This window comes from Vombatus ursinus, unplaced genomic scaffold, assembly GCF_900497805.2.
Source record: "Vombatus ursinus unplaced genomic scaffold, bare-nosed wombat genome assembly UNPS02000582.1, whole genome shotgun sequence".
Lineage (NCBI taxonomy): Eukaryota > Metazoa > Chordata > Mammalia > Diprotodontia > Vombatidae > Vombatus > Vombatus ursinus.
The window spans coordinates 35292206-35309245 of NW_020940360.1; the positions used below are offsets into that span (position 1 = coordinate 35292206).

At 38.9% G+C, this 17040-nt stretch overlaps 1 protein-coding gene across 9 annotated transcripts in view; it reads right to left on the minus strand.

Moving 5' to 3' along the window:
- The window catches only part of SCML4 (Scm polycomb group protein like 4), a 218522-nt gene that overhangs the window by 91410 nt on the left and 110072 nt on the right, over positions 1–17040 (minus strand). For 6 of the 9 annotated variants that reach the window (XR_003568553.1, XM_027855491.1, XM_027855467.1 and 3 more), the window contains 3 exons: positions 14796–14928; positions 7347–7547; positions 1093–1287 (listed from right to left, as the gene is read on the minus strand). Coding sequence is in view for 8 of the 9 variants with exons in the window: in XM_027855491.1 (XP_027711292.1) it covers positions 1093–1287; positions 7347–7547; positions 14796–14928 (529 nt within the window). In the remaining variant the exon portion in view is untranslated. The remainder of the gene's footprint in view (positions 1–1092; positions 1288–7346; positions 7548–14795; positions 14929–17040) is intronic. The other 3 variants (XM_027855506.1, XM_027855497.1, XM_027855524.1) reach the window with 3 other exon arrangements.

Sequence of the window (17040 nt, forward strand, 5' to 3'; positions counted from 1 at the left end):
CTGTAGAATTTGTCCATTTAGCCCTACTATCCTGGAACTATCTGTCCTCTCTCTGACATGAGGAAGTCCAGCAGACCTGTGTAAAAATGCTCATGGAGAAGAGGAGGGGTGGGAAGAGGCAATACTTTAAGTATTTTAGTGAGAGAAAGAAGGAAATAAGCATTTATTAAGTGTCTTTTATATTCCAGATATTCTGCTATAAGGGCTTTACAAACATTATTTCATTTAATCCTCACAATAACTCTGAGAGGTAAGTGCTATTATTATCTCCATTTCAGCTGTAAGTTGAAAAAACTGAGGTAGGCAGAGGTTAAGTGACTTGCCCAGGATCACACAGCTAATAAGTGCCTGAAGAAGAAAAATATTCTTCACTGTATACATAGGAGATATGATCTGATTTGTGTAATAGATGCTTTTAATGCCTATATATTGCTAGATTAAATTATTATCTGACCCACCTTACTTGGGACTTTGAGAGTTCTTCATTCATATTGACAGTGAATCACAAGTTTCAATTACGGTTAATGTGAAAAAACATTGAGAGTCAGGACAGCATAGAGGATAGAGGTCTGGCCTCTGAATCAAGAGAGGCTGTGGTTTCAAATTCTACATCTGAGACTTACTGACAGTGTGACCTTGGACAAGTGTCTTAAATTCAGTGCCCTCAAGAATATCTTTGAGACTTGAAGTGACAGAATGCTTAATGGTCTGAGACAGTAGAGGGAGTCACCTTACCAGAAGCTCTCTACAATGAAATAACAATTCTGGACTAAAAGTAAAGAAAAAAAATCTTAGTCATATTTGAGAGGGTCTCCATAGTCTAAATTTTAATATCACAAAGACTTAAAATTATAATGTCCGTCCTCCAGCTACTTCTTAATCCAGGAAAACCACTAAGTACTGAAATAAATATCCCAGAAAGAGAAGCCCCACGAGACACCAGTGAGAGAATTCCCAGGAGCTGGGTGGTATTAGCACACTAGCAGCTTGACTACATCAAGAAAAGCAATTCTTACAGAAAGGCCCCAGAAGGTCCACGTCACCAACCCCAGCCTCAGATAACGAGGCCAGCTGGGATGGGCCAAGGCCTACCTGACTCCATCCTCCTGTCCTCATAATCTGGGCCGTTCTCAGGAGCCCCAGGGGACTGTGGGAGAGGCTGGCTGCTGAAGAGGTTGTCACACAGCAGGCTCTGACACAGCTTCCTCAGGAAGCTTAAGACACAGCCAAGGCTGCTCACCACCGGCAGGCTCAGGAGATGCTGTTTCCCATCAAAAGAAGCTGAGACTGAAAAACCACAGGAGACAGCAGTTCAGAGCAGTGTGCATGGAAGGAGAGCTTGGGCCAAGCAGCTTGGGGGCCAAGGAATCAAATCAAAGTGAAATAAAATAAAATGAATATAAAATTAGAAAGGAAATAAAATAAAATTGAAATGAAATAAAATTTAATTTAATTAATCAAAATTAAATTAAAGTACAATCAAATAGAGTAAAATAAAAATGAAATGAAATTTAATCAATTAAAAAATGAAATAAATTAAAGCAAAATTAAATAAAATAATGAAATGAAAAAAATTAATTTAATTAAAATTAAACAAAGTAAATTTAAATAAAAATTAAATTAAAACAAAACAAAGTAAAATAAAATAAAATGAAAATAAAATTTTAGGGACAGCTAGGTGGCTCAGTGGATAGAGTACTGGCCTTGGAGTCAGGAGGACCTGAATTCAAATCCAGCCTCAAACACTTGACACTTACTAGCTGTGTGACCCTGGGCAAGTCACTTAAACCTATTATCTAGGCCAAAAAAAATTTTTTAATGAAATAAAATTAAAATTAATTAAAATTAAAATGAACTGAAATAAAAGAAAAGAAAACCCCCAACCCTCCTCAGTGCTGCTGTTTTGTGCTTGGTTTGGCTTTAAAAGGAGAGAAACATTGGTGCTTGAGGGCCCGTCCTTCCATTCCCTTGGAAAACCACTGGCAGGAGCCTTTCAATATTTTCCCTTTTCACCTTTCTTTTCCTTGGTTCTCTGTTATTCTGATAGATGAGCTTTCTCCTTATCTTGTACAGAACAAAGCCTCCATACCCCTTCCTGGACATCTCCTCACCATGCCGCCAACACTCTGGCCACAAACTCCTACAGTGACCCTAGACTCTTTCTCTTTTGTTCTTCCAGGTGAACTTTCTACCACCCATGCCACCAAACCTGTGTAAATACTCTCTCACCTTTCCAGTTCTTTTTTATTTGTTGTCTACACCCATTAGAACGTAAACTCCTTGAGGCAAAGTCTGTCTTGTTTGCTTATATCTATATCCCCAGTGTTTGGCACAATGCCTGGCACATAAGTACTTAAATGCTTACTTGTTCATCCACTCATTCTCTCTGTCTTTGTAAGTCTAGCCATCTATCCATGACTGGTAGTAATGGAAAGGCCAAAGAATTTGTATCAAGAGCACCTAGGTTTGAATCCCAACTCTACACCTATAACCTTTGTTACTTGAATGAACTTGGACGTGTCCCTCAATCTCTCTGAAAAAACAAGCCAATCTCCCTTGAGAGAGCTGGTGGGGAATAGGATTGTCTATATCTGGCCAAGTTGCATCGGAACCTATCAGACTTGATGACTTCTAAGGTTCTTTCCAGTTTTAAATTTATGATCTTATGATTTGCAGTTGGGATCGGAAAACTTCCTCATCTGCTCTCTTCCATGGAGGCAGTGTAGTTTAGTGGAAAGAGGGCTGAATTTGGAGTAAGGGGCTCTTGATTCAAATCACTATTCCAAGCTTGTTGCCTGTGTGATCTTATTGAAGTCATCAACAGGCCTAGAAGTCCACTGCAGTCACTATTCCATTCTGAAGTCTTTCTGTGCCTGCTGAGAAATCTTCCCCCAAGCCCCAGAGAACCAGGGAAGGGAGCCTGAAGTTGGCTGGTTGGTGCACTGAGGTCCTTAAGGAATGAGAAGTAAGGCCAGGGGTGAGTCAGTGGGACCTCATTCAATTTTGGAACTCAGAGTACATTATAAGAACTTGAGGGTGACCTTGAACCCTGAATAGTAAGTTACTACCGTAGTAACCTTGGGAAAAGCAGTGTAGTACACTGGAAAGAGTGTGGGATTTTGAGTCAAAGGATATGGTTTCAAATCATGAATGGCTCTGCTGCTTAGTACAGCTAGGTGACATTGTAGAGAGAGTACTGGTCTTGTGAAAGAAATGATTATTTCTCTCTTGCATTAATAACTAATTATTGAATCAGTACCCAGATTTTACCCCTTTTCTACTTCCTCATCCGGAAATCAATCAGTGTGGGAAATCTTTCTCAGAGACTTACCCAGGCCTAGATCTAATCAGACAGGACAAGAAATTCTAAAATGCAAGTTACATATCCCAAGACCTTCACTGTAATATAGCCTAGCCTCTCATTGTAATATTCATTCTCATTGACTTGTTAGCCAATCAGAGTTTATTGCCACCCTCAGGAACATCTACTCTTTGAAGCGCATATAAACTGTGAGTCCACCACCATGAGGGGTCTTTGTTTTAAGAGAGATGACCATCCTTTTAATAATAAACATTACAGCCTTAGCAATAAAATGATTAAATTACCCAGAAACTGTATCTCTCAAACTTTATAAATGTCACACTTGGAATCAGGAATACTTAAATATGAACCCTGCCCCAGACACTTACTCGCTGTGTGACCCTGGGCAAGTCACTTAACCTTTATTGGCCTCATTTTCCTCATCTGTAAAATGGGGATAATAATAGCACCTACCTCACAGGATTGTTGTAAGGGTCCAATGACATAGCATATGTAAGGCACTTTGCAAACCTGAAAGTGTTATATAAATGCTAGTTACTACTACTACTACTACTACTGCTACTACTACTACTACTACTACTACTACTACTACTACAACTACAGCTACTACTACTACTACTACTACTACTACTACTACTACTATCACCACCACTATAACCACCACCACTACTACTACCAGTATCACTACTGGTACTGCTCCCACCGCTACCAACTTGTGACTTTGGGCAAATCACACTCTGTACCTCCATTTTTTCATCAGTAAAATGAAGGGGTTCAGCTAGATGATCTCTGTGGGCCTTATCACTGTAAATGCATGATCCTATATGACCTTTTCGAAGGGGTAATCATCCAGTCTGCTCATGGGACCTTATTATTCCCATTCATATGAACACACGTGTATTTACTACTTTGAGAAAAGGAGAGAATATGAGAAGTCAACTCATCCTCCATGGGATGTGGCCTCAGTGTTTTATGCTTTTTCTCAGGATCCAGCAATTGTGATGCTTCCATTCTGTCTAGCAGCTCATTTAATTAAGCAGATTGGAACATGGACCAGGATGTTCATGGAGGGGCAAAAGGAGAGGTTAGGAAGCTCATTTCACCTCTCAGAAAAGAACATGGAATTAGGGAGGCCAGTAAAACTATGCCTCCAGCAGACAATATGGTCTAGTGAACTAACTCCCAGATTCCTGAGAGTCCTGAGTCCATGGACATCCTGTTTGAGTGACCTTCAAGTAAGTTATTTTGTCTTATATCTCATCTGTAAGCATGATATAACTACTTGCCATCTCATCTAACATGTAGTGGCAGTATATGATTTAAAATGCTAAGAAATTTCAAGACCAAAATGTTCAGTTGAAACATATTTCCCTCATGGAAGGGAAGCTTGGCCTCTTTTGTGCCAGACACTAAATATACTTCCCATAAATCTGATCTCCTTGAGGTCACAAAATGATTTTGGAATATGGGTAACAAAAAAAGAAAATAGGGTCAGTGATGTTGGTTCTACAGTCCCTCAGCACAGTGTTCAGCTGAAATTTAGTCTGCATTGGCTTTATTTAAGGGTACAGTAGAAAGGAATATTGGCTCTAAAGTCTGAGGATCTATTTTCAAATAATATCTCTGATACTTACTACCTGGGTGACCTTAGGCAAATCACTTAACTCCATGGGCCTCGGTTTCTCACCTGTAAAATGAGAGGGTTGGACTAGATGACTCCGAGGTCCTTTCCAGTTCTACACCTATGATTCTATGAAGCCTACTGTGAGACTGTGTCTGGGTCACTGCCATTTAGAAAAGAAAACATGAAGGCTTCTGCGCCTCAGGGATAAAGCACTCAGGGCATTGGGTGAGGGCCTAACCTCTGTGTTCAATACCTACTAATCACTCTTGCAAGAGATACTTTTTATGTAATGAATGAAAGCAGATGTTCTCTGTCCTAAATTTCCATTTTCCTCTTCCTCTAATCTCTGGTCACACCCTTCATAATCATCTCTTTTAAACATAATGTCCTTATTTCAGAAAAACCTGGAAAGAGTTCCATGAACTGATGCTGAATGAAGTGAGCAGAACCAGGAGAACATTGTACACAGTAACAGCAACATTGTGTGATGATCGACTTTGATGGACTTAACTCTTCTCAGCAATACAATGATCTTAGACAATTCCAAAGGATTCATGAAAGAAAATGCTAGGAAAAAACTATGGAGTCTGAATGCAGATTGAAGCATACTATTTTCACTTTTTTGTTTTTTGTTTTTTTTCTTTCTTGTGGTTTTTCCCTTTTGTTCTGATTCTTCTTTCACAACATGACTAATGTAGAGATATGTTTAGTATGATTGTACATGTATAATCTATAGCAGATTGCTTGCCGTCTTGGGGAAGGGGGAGGAGAAAGAAGGAGGGAAAAATTTGAAATTCAAAATCTTATAAAAATGAATGTTGAAAACTATCTTTACATGTAACTGGAAAAATACTATTAAGTGGAAAAAAATTAAATTAATAAATCTAAGTAAATAAATAAATAACGTCAGCAGAATGTTTACAGATTGGAATCATGGATGTGGACCCGTGCCGAAGTCTGAATTCAGCATTCATCAGCAAGCAGAGCCACCGTCCTGCCCAAACGAGACAAAATATTGTAGGAAATCATTGTTTTCCATAATTTTTGCCTCCCTAAAGAAAAACTATAACTGATCTAATCGATGCCTGTGATGGTGTTACATGTCCAGAGTCAATAAGATACAATTTAGTTCAATTCAATAGAGAATTGGCATTAGAATCCAAGGAACTGAGTTCAAATCCCATTGCTGATGCTGAATACCTATGTGATATTGAGCAAGTCACTAAACTTCTTGGGACCTCAGTCTCCTCATCTGTAAAATGAGGATTTTGTACCACATGGCCTCTGAGATGCCTTCTGACTCTAGAGTATGATCTTATGATCAGTTCAACTCAACAAGCATTTATTTGGCACCTACTACATTCCATGCCCCAAGCTGGGTGCTGATACACATCACAGTGATTGAGTCTGCAAATTAATTTCCCTCTGCAGACATGCAAGCACTTAAGGAGATGGATGTTACTGAATGTAACAGAAAAATTGAGAACACAGCGTAACCTTTGGAGGGATTGAATTTATGGAGGGAAGTCTACATCTGGGTTTCTTTCATAAGCTTTCATTCTAAGCCTGTAAAGGGAAGGAAGATGTAGAAATGCTAGAGAAAAAAATATTTCCACAAAGTACATTCAGTTCAAGGTCAACTGTATTAATGGCATAGGGGTTGGGGGATGTTGGGGATGAGTTTGTGTGGCAAGAATAGCACAAGAATAGTAAAAGAAACAGATAATCCAACAGTTAATATAATTCAATATATTTGGCTTGAAACCCTAGTCAAAGACAACAATTCAGTAAAAGAGATGAACATTCTCATTGGGTCAAGAGGCTCTTTCTTTCTTGCCCTGCTATTGGTCAGCCAGGAAGGAACAGATGGACAAGATGGGAGATGGGTGGTGAAGAGCAGACTTGGGTGGCAGAAAATAACCCAAAAAGGAGAGACCCTCATACACTTTCAGATGCAGAAGGAACCTCAGAGATGATAAAAATCAAATCAGATCATGCTTGTATAGCACTTTGCAAACCTGAAAGTGCTATGTAAATGATAGCAATGATTATTTATCCAATCCTCTCATTTTACAGCTGAGAAAATTGAGGCTCAGAGAATTTAAGTGGAAGAGGGCCAGAGCTGGGACTGGAATATGGACTTGCAAAGTCTCAGTTTAGAGTTCAGACAATCTCTGTATAGCTGAGAGGTAACCTTAGGCAACCAGTTGTCTTCAAGCTATGGGGCTTCCCTCCTATTTTGATGGCGGCAAGAATCACTCAGGATTTCAGAACCTTTGAACAGGCTCTGGTCCTAAACCATCACCCACTAAGCTCTGACCCCGATTTTCCAATTGAACCCTCTAGGGAAGTCCCCTATTTGTTAGCCTCCCAACACTCAATCATCTTCCAGAGCCTTACCAGACACCATCTCACCACCATATCCCTGCTTGACCAGGGAGAAGACTGTCTTTTGCTGGTGTGCACAATCAATGCATGCCTGAACCGCCTGCTGCAAGACTGCTGAGGGCCTCTCAGGCCCAAAGTGCTCCGGGAGCTGCTGTACCTTCTTCCTCTCCAGGTATGGCCCCAAGTTGGCTTGTTTGTTGACATAAATGCAAACTGCAGAGACAAACACCCAGCACCAAGTGCTTATTATGGAACACTGGGGATCGGCTAATGTCGAGGGTCTCTCCAAGTGTTTCACTCCCTCTTCCTTTCTCTTTTGGCTTGGGAAGTATCATTGACAATCCTAGAATGAAGAATTTTCTTGAAGGAGCAAAAGTGTCAAGCCCTCCAAAGCACTAGGGCAAACATTCAACATTATCTCCTGAGTAGAATGATAGAGGGATAAGTGTAACTAATATTGTTGTCAACCCTTCCATGAAGCTGTCCAACCACACAAATACATGAAGGATCTGATGATCTGTGATCTCCTTAATATGATAGTGGGGAGTTACCAGTATGGACATTCTCTCTATCAATTAGTGGATCAACAATTGTTCTGTGACTAATAAGTCCTCAGATATTGCTTGAGGCCTAAAAAGGTTAATTGGTTTGCCCATGGTCACACAACCAGTAAGTGTCAAAGGCAAGATTTGAGCTCAGGTCTTCCTGGCTTCAAAACAGTATTCTCACCATTGCACCATTCTGCCTAATTTGCCAATATCTATCTATCTATCTGTCTATCTGTCTATCTATCTATCTATCTATCTATCTAATTAGAAGGTAGGCATTATGAAAGACTTGGAGAAAACAAATGACTATGATTCTCTTTTCTCCTTCCACCCCTCCTTATTCAGCACCTAGGACAGAGCCTTTGCACTCAGTCTATGTTCAATGAATGTTTGTAGGATGAATCACTTCAGTGTTTGGAGGAACAGAAATTAGAACCTCTTCCAATTCAGAGATTCTAGGAATCAGCATTGAAACTATCTGATTCTGTGCCAAGGAAGAATATAAAATCATATCATCCTGCCCCTCTCTATAACATGGCATGGTTGGGATAATAGACGCATATTTTATATATTTTTCTGTACCCTTCACCTTGGTGAGCCTGAGATAAGAGCCTTACTAGCTTTTCCTTTACTGAAGCTCTGCCACTGGCAACAGCTCTCTCAAACTGGATGTATTCCTTATTTTTAAAAATTAAAGTGTTATTGATGTCTTTTGCTTTTATATCAGTCATTTCCAGATATAGCATTCCCCACCTTCCCCTCCAATGAACCTTCCTTTGTGACAAAGAAAAAGTCAAGCAAAACTAACCAACACAGCAATTTTGTCTGACAGAGTATTCAACATTCTGTACCCATAGTTGCCCACATCTCCAAAGAAAAAGAGATATTACTTTAAAAATTAAAATGAACCTTCTCTACAGAACACGATGGGCATGTGTTGACTTCATTCTCCATTCCCTTAATTTATCATCCAGCAGAAATTTTTGGTGCTCTAATAAAGAAATGCACCTAGAGTCTGAGAGACAGAAGTTTCCTGTTACTAGGCAGAGCACTTCACCTTAGTCAAGGCAGAAGCCACCTGTACTGATTTTGAGTTAAATGGAGACCCTTGAGGCATCTTTGAGCTTGAAAGAGGGGACTGAAATTAGTACCAGATGAAAGATTCTGTTCTTGAAATTAGCATCCTAGCTTATAACAGCCCCAGAGTAGGGGGATGGGCAGTGGGTGGTATAAAGGTAGTAAGAGTTCCATGATTGGACTCCTGCCAACAATACTGTAAAAAAGAAAGCTTAGACAGAGAGCACGCCAGTCAATCTATTCGTTACAGAGAGTTTACTAGTAGAGGATACTGCTGAGATGAAAGTCAAGAATGGGAACTGGTTCTTTGAAAGGGACCTCACATAATTCTTTGAACATAGTATAAGGACAACAAGTGCAAGAAGTAGGAAGGGAGAAGGAAAAGAGAGAGAAGAGAGAGAATGACAGGGAGAGGTGGTCCTGTATCCATCCTAGAGTGTAAGCATCTAGAGAGAAGAATTATAATCCTCCTAGGATGGCATAACTAGGGGAGGGCAGATGAAGTTTGCTCCAGGGTGTGGATTTTATAGGGTACTGAAGAAACTGCAGAATTTTGCAACATATTAGAAAAAAGAATTAACTAAAATGGTAAGCTACCATACAGTCTATTTCTTCATGGTCCCCACACAAAGGGAGCACGATTTCTTAGCTTGCAGGCATGATTTTGTGCAACTTGCCCTAGATACAGTATATGCTACCCCAGGTACAAGAACTACTATTTAAAGTTTCTAGAATTAAAGATTTTGAGCTGAAATAGACCTCAGAAGCCATCAGGTCCAAGCTTCTAATTTTACAGATAAGGTAGCTGAGACCCAGAGAGGTTAAGTGATTTGTGAGGAGTCACACAGCTAGTAAATATCTGAAGTGGGATTTGAACTCATGTCTTTTGAACTAAAAGTCCATTATTCTATCTATTACACCACCCCATTTCTGTTCCTTATGGTCTACACTATATTGCTATTCTATTTTTTTTAAAGTAGTAAAAATTGTTGTTCAGTCATTTTCAGTCACAACTGACTCTTTGTGACTCCATTTGTGGTTTTCTTGGCAAAGATACTTAAGTGCTTTACTATTTCCTTCTCTAGCTCATTTTATAGGTGAGGAAACTGAGGCAAACAGGGTTAAGTGACTTGACCAGGGTCACACAGCTAGTAAGTGTCTGAGGCCAGATTTGAATTCAGGAAGATGAGTCTTCCTGACTTCAGGCCTGGCACTCTATTCATTGTACTACATAACTGCCCTGTGTTTAAAAAAAATTGTTGTTTACTTGCATCTGACTCTTTCTGACTCCATTTCAAGTTTTCTTAGCAAAGATACTGGAATGGTTTGCCATTTCCTTCTCTGGAGCATTAAGGGAAACAGATGTTAAGTGACTTGCCCAGGGTGATATAGCTAGTGAGTGGCTGAGGCTGTATTTGAGCTCAGGTCTTCCTGACTCCAAGCCCAGTGCTCTATGTATTGAGCCACTTACCTATCTCAGGTGAAAGCTTATCTGTCTGCAACCACTGGAAAGAGCCAGTGGTTGACTCAACAACAGAACATAGCTTTAGATGTCTTCTTAAGAAAAATGGTGGTGAGATAGATACATTGCCAACTTAGAGTCAGGAAGACCTGAGTTCAAATCTAGCTTCAAACACTTACTAGCTATGTGACCCTGAGCAATTAACCATCTCAGTTTTAAACTGTCTCAGTTTACTCATCCATAAAATCCATAATCCATAAAACTCCCAGGGTTGTTTTGAGGATCAAAAAAGATAATAGTTGTATAGTGCTTTAAGGTTTGTAAACCTTAAAGAGCTATAAAACACCAGTTATTATTATTATTCACTACTGGACATGTGCAACAAGTACTGTCAGACTCCCATGGTACAAGACAAGAAAATGAAAGCCATCTCTGTATCTAGAAGGTTTCTGGCAAGTTTGAGCATATGCCTCAAAGAACCTAGGAGCACCCACCAGTTTTCAGTGGCTTATGAAGAATATAGTTAATATGTATGATGAATTAATGAAGACTGAAATGAGCAAAACTGGAACAATCTATACCATAACAACATTCCAAAAATGATCAACTTTGAAAGACTCAAGAACTCTGATCAACACAACGATCAAACAAGGATTCCAAGAGACCGATAATAAAGAATGTTCCCTACTTCCTAAAGATGCAAAATAAGACATGCACTTTTAGACATGGACAATATTAGAATTTGTTCTGCTAGACCATTCATATTTGGTTCAAGGATTTTATTTTTTTTTCCTCTTGGGAGGTGGGAAGGAGAGAAAATACATGCTTTTTAGTTTAAAAAGTTATTAAAAAAAAGAATGGGATTGATCACATAAATTACCTGAAATTTCTTTATCTTTGAAAAGACATTGGCAAAAAAAATCAGAAAAAGACCTGAAATTGTCCAATAATAACAACTTCTTTCTAACTTAGAGTTTACAGTATCACAGATCTCAAGTTGGAAGGAATCTCAGAGACAATCTAGTCTAACCCCTACATTTCAAGATGGTAGTAAACATCAGAGGCAGGATTTGAACCCAGGTCCTATGTCTCCAAAAGCTAAACTCTTTCCACTTTCATGCTGCATCCTTGTCTCAGGTGTGTGGGCACTTTGGGATTAAATATCTTTTTTTTTTTTTTTAGGCAATTGGGCTTAAGTGACTTGCCCAGGGTCACACAGCTAGTAAGTGTCAAGTGTTTGGACCAAGGCCAGATTTGAACTCAGGTCCTCCTGACTTCAGGGCCGGTACTCTATCCATTGCACCACCTAGCTGCCCTGGGATTAAATATCTTGCCTGTGATCATGCATCTAGTATGAATCCTAGACACAGGAACTGACTCCAGATCCACTTGATTCCAAAGTTGACTCAATGATCATTATGTACTATTACCTTTCTCTAATGCCATAGAATAAATCTGTCTCACATATTTTTTTATAAACTTCCATCTCTAAAGGGCTGCCTGTAAGCAAAAAATGTGAAGTTGATAAGATGTCATAATGACTGCAGCCTTCCGTTTCCATGCTCTTTTTTCTTTTGCCATTTTTCTCTCCTTTTATCCAATCTTCACAGGAATTATTGTTTCCAACAAATATTCCTCTTTTAAAGAGAATAATCTGAGAAGCTCACACTAGGCTGCTGATGAAAGGACTCCCTATCCCATAAAAACTGCTGGGGAAACTGAGAAACAGCTTGGCAGAAAATTGGTTTAGTACAGCATCTAACTTCATGTGCCATTAAATTAACTTCCGAGTATATAAGTGACCTAAATACAAAATATTCCTCAATTAGCTATATTTCTTTGATGCTTTATTTAATTTTATAAATTGTGAGTAATATACTTTTAATTTTAATTTTGTTTTCTGGAAGACATTTTCTCAGACCAGTGAATTGGTAGAGAAGGTTCCCTTGCTTGACCACCTCAGTGACCTGATTTATATGCATTAGACTTCTTTTGTGGGATCACATCAAAACTGTGCATCAAAATATCATTCTTTTGATAATCTTAAAGTTTAGACTACTGATGCAATTGTTTCAGTCACTGAGCAGTAGCTGAAGAAAGTTTTTACAAAGTTCAAAAATCAATTAGCACAACATATGGCACAAAATGGTGGTTATGGCGAATTTGAACAAGAAGTATTAATACCTAAAAATTGAATTACCTTTTGAAGGTGGTTTTTTGCATGTAATTTTTTGTATGTAGTATTTAGACTTCTGCCGTTCTTAAAGTTTAAAATGCACTAAGACTTTTGGGACATTCTGTATAGATGATCACAACCTTATTCTTTCTGTCTGTCTTTCTTTTTTTCCTAAACAGAACATACCTTTCACAACTATGACAAGCAGAATAATTGTTAATCAAAGGAAGTATGGAGTTTATCTTACAAGAGAAGATAAACAATTTTGACTAACAAAAGTTAAAAAGCTTTGGCACAAATAAAACCAATACAGCTTTGTATAAAATATTATTCATAAAACACTGGTCTCCAAGATATATAAGGAATTAACACAAATATGTAAGGTCAAGAGCCAATAGATAAGTAGTCAAAAGATATGAACAAGTTTTTGCAAACTCTGAACAACCATATGAAAGAGTGATCCAAATCACTAGTAAAGAAATGCAAATTAAATCAACTCTGATAGTTCACCTCACATTCACCAAATTGTAAATGACAAATGTTGAAGATAAACACACTAATACACTGTTAGTGAAGCTGTGATTTGGACAACAATTTGTAATTGAGGAAAATGGCCAGATTGTTCATCCACTTTGACCCAAAATTCCTGCTATTGAGCAGATACCCCAACAACAAAATATTCATAGCATCACTTTCTGTAATAGCAAAGAATTGGAAATAAAATAGATGTCTATTAATTAAAGAGTGGCTTAAACAAACATAAATATGATGGAATATTATTGAACTGTAAGAAATGATGAATATGAGTAATTTAAAGAAACATGGGAAGAAACAAGTGAAGTAATAAGAAACAAGGGAAAAATATACCCAGTAGCTACAATAATGTAAATGAAAATAACACTGAAATTAAGCCTAATCTGGTAATTATAATGGCCAATTATATGACTATATGTAGTTATAACTGACGAATCTTATCACTAGAGAAGAAATGAGGAAGCATCTTCCTTCTCTCAAGGTAAAAGGTGGGAGACTACAGGTACAGAATGTTACATACACAGTCAGAAGTGTTCACTGTGTGAGTGGGATTTGCTTCACTATCTTTGTTTCACAGGAAGTATAATTCTGGGGTTTGGGTGAGGAGGAGGAGAAAGTAGCGTATCTGGAAAGGACTGTGATATTAACACAAAAGGCAGCAATAATTTTTGTTTACAAAAGGAAAGAAACACTAAGGTCTTAGGAATGTGTATTTATGCATTACTAGGCTTGTTTTCAGGTTTTAAAAGATTAATACAAATTAATTAATTCCTGATAATAGAATTTTCAGCATTAATGGGGGAGATATTTGAGAGTAGGGTCTTCTTAGATAATATCACATTATAGGTTCATCAGACAATAATAGATCAAGAACCAGAAGGGACCTCAGAGGCCATTTGGTCTAAATCCCTCATTTAACAGATAAGGAAACTCAGGTTAAGTGACTTGGCTAAGGTCATACTGGTAGAAAGAATCAAAGGCAAGATTTGAACCTAGTCCTATGATTCCGAAAGGAGAGTTTTTTCCACTATACCACATAGTTTCCCAAGCCCTATTACCATTCATTTTTTTCAATCTTGCCTCTCCCTATCATCTAACACATAGCATACATTTAATAGACGCAAGCATTCATGCACGAATGAATGAGTGACTGAATTGGGTCACTTTATATTTATGTTTGATCCTTTTAGAGACTTGATTTCATGTGAAATCTATCCTGTTTAGAGTACATCCAATTTCAGGACTGGTGGAAGGGAGATGGGTTTGTAAAAAGAGACAATACTAGGAAAGTAAAATATGAATGTACATAAGATGACATTGATGTTTTAATGATGACCCTTCTTAGTATTGGTTCAAAACAAGTCTGACGGCAAAGAAGCAAAACAGGGGTTCTTTCCCCATGCTCTTGCCTACCTCCCTCCCCATTAATGCGTTCAGCCGGGCCATCTTGTTCATTGACAATCCAAAACAGAATGTTCCAAACCTCAACAAGACATCGGAGCTCGACATTTCTGGTCATTATAGATTTCACTTGACTGACAGAGATAACTAACTTATCAGTCACATAGGTCTCCAATGATGCTCGTGGAGCAAACAGTCCTTAGTTAATTAACTAACTCCCTGCCCGCCAACGCACCCATTTGTGTTAAGTTCAGCGGACGTACCTGTGAGCGCCTGCGCTGCTGCTGCAGAGCTGGGTATGGTGGCTGCATCCTGGGGGATGGAGCTGACATCTGGCTCCGGTGTGCTCCTCGGAGGAGAGATTGCTAAAGGAGTCATTAGAACACGAGACTTCAGCTGCAAGATATAACCAATTTGGTGAATGAAAACCTAGAGGGCATCATTTCCTCGTCTCCCTGAATACTTCCCTGTCTTTACATAGCAAATTCTAGTGTATCCCCCTTCTTTCCTTTCCTCTCCCCTCCACAGTGTGTGAAGGACGACAGAGGGTCACTGACGGATGCGTCCTGAGGGCAGGTGTAGACCTGTGTGTGAAGCGGAATTTTGTATCACAGTGATAGGATAACCCAATGGGATCTGTAGGGCCCAAGACCACAGGAAGGATCCAGACTTTGATAGGCACGGTCACCTTTTGTGTACATCACACGGGATCATAGAAGCTGAGTCAGAAAGCGGCCAGCTAGTCCAGCCTTGACCTGAAGTAGATCCCTCTCTACAAACGAGAATAATTCGCATGAATATGGCATTTTAAGGTTTGCAAAGTGCTTTACATACATTATCTCATTTGATCCTCACAACAACCCCATGAGGCAGATGTTGTTATTTTCCCCGTTTTTATAGATGAGGAAACTGACATTAAGAGAGGTCAAGTGATATGCCTGGGGTCACACAGCTAGTAAGCATCTGAGGCAGGATTTGAACTCATATCTTTTCCATTCCAAGTTCAGCCCTCTACTCACTATGTCACCTCCAATTTTTTGTTAAAGGCTTCCAAGGTGGGGGCACCCACTTAGTTTCCACTGTACTTTTGGACAGCTTTTATTATTAGGAATTTTGTCCTTACATTAAGTCTAAATTTATGCGATTTTTAACCCACCACTGCTGCTAGCGCTGCCATTTAGGACAAGTAGAACTCATCTAATTCCTCCTGCATTCATATTTCCCCTAAGTCTTTTATTCTCCAGACTATACATCCTCAGTCCCTTTAACCAGCCTTCATGTGGAAAAGCTTAAGGCTCTTCACCAACTTGGTAATCTCACTGTGTATGCCCTCTGTCCTTCCTAAAATGTGGTACACAGAATTGAACACATTTTTCCAGGTGAGGTCTGAGCAGGGCAAAATAGTTATTTCTGAAAGTCATGCTTCTCTTCAAAGCAGACTAAGATTATATTAGCTTTCTTGGGTGCCATAGCACACTATTGACTCATATTAATTAAACTTATAGTTTGCTCAGACTCTCAGATCTTTCTCAGATGAAGTGATGTCTAGTCATGCCTGTCCCATCTTGTACACATAAAGCTGATTTTTCAGACCTAAGTTTTATGACACTATAAAGGGTATCCCAAAAGTAGCTTAAGACTGCACTGACTTTCAGGACATTGTATATATAGGCAGCTAGATGGCACAGTGGATAGATCGTTGGGCCCAGAGTTAGGAATCTCTGAATTCAAATCCATCCTCAGGTATTTACTAGCTGTGTAAGTCACTTATGCGCTGAGCAAGTCACTTAACCTGTTTGCTTCAGTTTCTTCAACTGTAAAATGGGGAAAACAATAGCACCCACCCTCGCAGGTTGATTGTGAGGATCAAATGAGAATATTTTTAAAGTGCTTAGCACAGTGCCTGGCACATAATAGGTACGTGTTCCCTTCCTTTTCATGCATCCCTACTAAATGTTATCATATTAAGATAAGATCAATATTCTAGCCTGTCAAGATCTTTTGAAATGTTAACTGTTATCCAGTTAGCCATCCTTCCCAGCTCTGTCATCTGCAAGTTTGACAAGCATTTCATCTATGTCCTTATCTAAGTCATTGATTTAAAAAAAATGTTAAATGACAGAGAACCAGACACAGATCCATGGGGTATTCCACTCAAGAACTTCCAAGTTGGTATATACTTCCATAGTTCTAGTCATTCAAACAGTTCCAAGTCTGCTAACCGAACTATCAACTAGCCCACAGATCACTATCTTCTCCACAGTAACATGAGAGACTTGATGAAATTCTTTGCTAAAATCTCAGTAAACTGAAACCATAGCATTCCCCAAATCTGTCAGTCTAAACACCCCATAAAAAAGGAAATGGGGTTAATCTAGCATGACCTATTCTTGACCTTGGTCCTTTGGGATCACAGTTTTCTTTTTCTGGATGGTCATGAACCACCTCCTTAATAGCGCATTTTAGAATTTTTCCATGAATCAAAGTGAAAATCACTGACATTGTTTG